The sequence below is a fragment of the Gossypium hirsutum genome, chromosome D08 (assembly GCF_007990345.1).
Source record: "Gossypium hirsutum isolate 1008001.06 chromosome D08, Gossypium_hirsutum_v2.1, whole genome shotgun sequence".
In the NCBI taxonomy this organism is placed as follows: domain Eukaryota; kingdom Viridiplantae; phylum Streptophyta; class Magnoliopsida; order Malvales; family Malvaceae; genus Gossypium; species Gossypium hirsutum.
In genome coordinates, this window is record NC_053444.1 from 25,355,518 (window position 1) to 25,357,947 (window position 2,430).

The following is a 2,430-nucleotide window of genomic DNA, read 5'->3' on the forward strand; positions in this document are numbered from 1 at the left end:
AAGATTTTTAAATTAAAAAAATATAAAAAGTCAATATTTCAAAATTAAAATATAGAGATTAATATAAACTGATACGTTTGGCAAATTTTTTTTTAAATCTAAAGTATTTTTTTATAATTAAGAGAGACTGATAAAATTGCTTAACATCGTAACATATTAGTCTTACCAAGAGATTCTTCGCATCCAAATATTGAGAATCTTTCTCCATCAACGCGAATTGCATTTCATTCCGCAGTGCGCTTGATGCCCCAATTGAATATCTCGCACGATACGTATAATTTATGCCTAAAATACAATCTAAATCCCAAATTGGATGGTTAAGCTTACATAGGATTATCGATTTTTATAATTTGGTTATAATGAGTCGATGAATTATGTAAGGCTACTTATTAACAATATTAATTACTAATTACTTATATTTGTTTTTAAAGATTTTTATTGAGATGTCAGCACATGTTTCTGTTTATAAAATAATAAACTGAATACAAAATCCGTAATACTTTGCTAGTAGTTTCATCAAGGACGAAACTTTATGACTGGAATTCGGCAATAGAAAGCAGGAAACAACGGTAAACCTTCCAACCAATAACAAATACCATATACTTCAAGATCATTACAATAATAATAATAATTGGAAATATATTGAAAATTCCATGTGTAGTCAGTTCATCAAAATCTTAGTGTCTTCTTCATAGGTTTCTAAAACCCCAAAACATATATATATTTTTTTAAATAACACTCACGCCCTTACATTCCAGTGAAAGCTTTTTTCCCACCACCGGAAGACCCAGCAGGAATCACTTTCAAAACATTGAACCTCACAGTCTTTGACAATGGCCTGAATTATTATAAAAATAATTGACAAAAACAAATTACAAACAAAACCAAAATTGCCAAAACATGACTATTCAACTCTGTAGATTCATAATAAACAAATGTAACAAAATCCTTTTTTAGAAGTATTACCTGCATTGACCAATAATGACATGATCCCCTTCCTTCACACGGAAGCATGGAGAAATGTGAGCAGGAATGTTTGAATGCCTCTTCTCGTACCTGGAAAATGAAAATAAAATTTTATTCTCCAAAAAGATAAATGAAATACCATTTTCATAAGAGAAGCACATTCAAATTAGCTGGATCATGCCTTTGGTATTTCTTGATATAATGAAGATAGTTCCGTCGAACAATGATTGTCCTCATCATCTTGGCACTATGGCAAGTACCAGCTAAGATGCGGCCCCTGACTGAAACAGGGCCAGTGAAAGGGCATTTCTTATCGATGTAAGTTCCTTCAGGAAACAAGGTACACAACATTACTAAATGATTCAACCAACAATCTTAATATGGTTCCGACACTTGGATTACAAAGCAAATATTAAGTAGCATGGCAGAGTCATTCCATCTAGCTTAAAGAAATATTTACTCAGCTTAAGCTAATAAATGCACGTAACAATCAGAACTTACATAAAGTCTACATAACTGACCGTGATATCACCTAAAGTTCATTCATCAACAATACACATAACATGAAACAAGACGGAAACTAAAAGGAAACGAAACCTTCAATAGCTTCACGAGGGGTCTTGAATCCCAAACCAATGCTCTTCCAGAAGCGGTTCCCTCCCTTTCCTGGTCTCTTCCCTTTACCAGTTTTCTTAGAGCTACAACAATATCACATCAAATAAAACCCACCAAAACTCAAAAAGAAAAAAACCCAAAATTGGAAATAAGCATGAAAGCTCAAAGGTTTCCTTGGTATAGAGCAGTAAGATTACCTTAAAAACACTTTGGGCTGCTTCAAAAATGCTTTCTCGGTCTGCAAACAAATGAGAAAAAAACCAGTAAATGAGAAGAAAAGAAAAGAAATGAATGATAATGACAATAGATCTCAGTGTAGACCTGTTCCGCCATGGTTGATGAGCTTCCTGGAGAGTGTGGCGCGGATGTGCTGCGGGCAAAGTCAAAGAAATTAAGAGAGGACAAGCCTGAAACCCTAATCCTAAGAAATAGCTCGACTTTCAATGGGCCAATTTGGACCAGCTAGTCAATTTGGGCCTTCAAATGTTAAAGCTATTTCAACGCAATTAGAATGGCAAAACTCAAATCCGCTGACACCATCTGATAAATTTTTAATTTATCTGTTTAAATGAAGTGAATTTCGATGTGATGTGGGGCGAGAGGAATCAGATGAATTTTCTTTAAATAGTTTATATAGAGTGATTATAGTAATTATTTGTCTTGCATTGTTAATTTTATGAAATTATTATTTATATTATATATAATTATTATAGATAAAATTGTAACAATATGTTTTAGAAAAATCTCACTAATTTGATCCATCGATTCCTAATGTGGGGCCCTCGTTAATTTAATCCCAGGACATTCAAACCTTGATCTAGAATGCTTGTTAGGTGATATGGTCTCAGA

General features: G+C 33.1%; 1 protein-coding gene across 1 annotated transcript; it reads right to left on the reverse strand.

Annotated features, from left to right (window-relative positions):
- Positions 1-570: 570 nt before the first annotated feature.
- LOC107918033 (40S ribosomal protein S11) lies at positions 571-2,105 on the reverse strand. Its single transcript, XM_041099308.1, has 6 exons — positions 1,903-2,105; positions 1,779-1,819; positions 1,564-1,664; positions 1,148-1,292; positions 967-1,056; positions 571-838 (listed from the first exon to the last, which is right to left on the reverse strand). The coding sequence occupies exons 1-6, from the start codon at positions 1,912-1,914 to the stop codon at positions 748-750; spliced, it is 480 nt and encodes a 159-aa protein (XP_040955242.1). The 5' UTR covers positions 1,915-2,105; the 3' UTR covers positions 571-747.
- Between the last annotated feature and the right edge of the window lie 325 nt (positions 2,106-2,430).

Excerpts from the sequence above, each read along its gene's own strand:
- LOC107918033 (XM_041099308.1), bottom strand. Across the intron at positions 1,293-1,563 it reads CCCTCGTGAAGCTATTGAAG|GAACTTACATCGATAAGAAA; the intron begins GTTTCGTTTCCT and ends TGTTTCCTGAAG. Across the intron at positions 839-966 it reads GTCATTATTGGTCAATGCAG|GCCATTGTCAAAGACTGTGA; the intron begins GTAATACTTCTA and ends ATAATAATTCAG.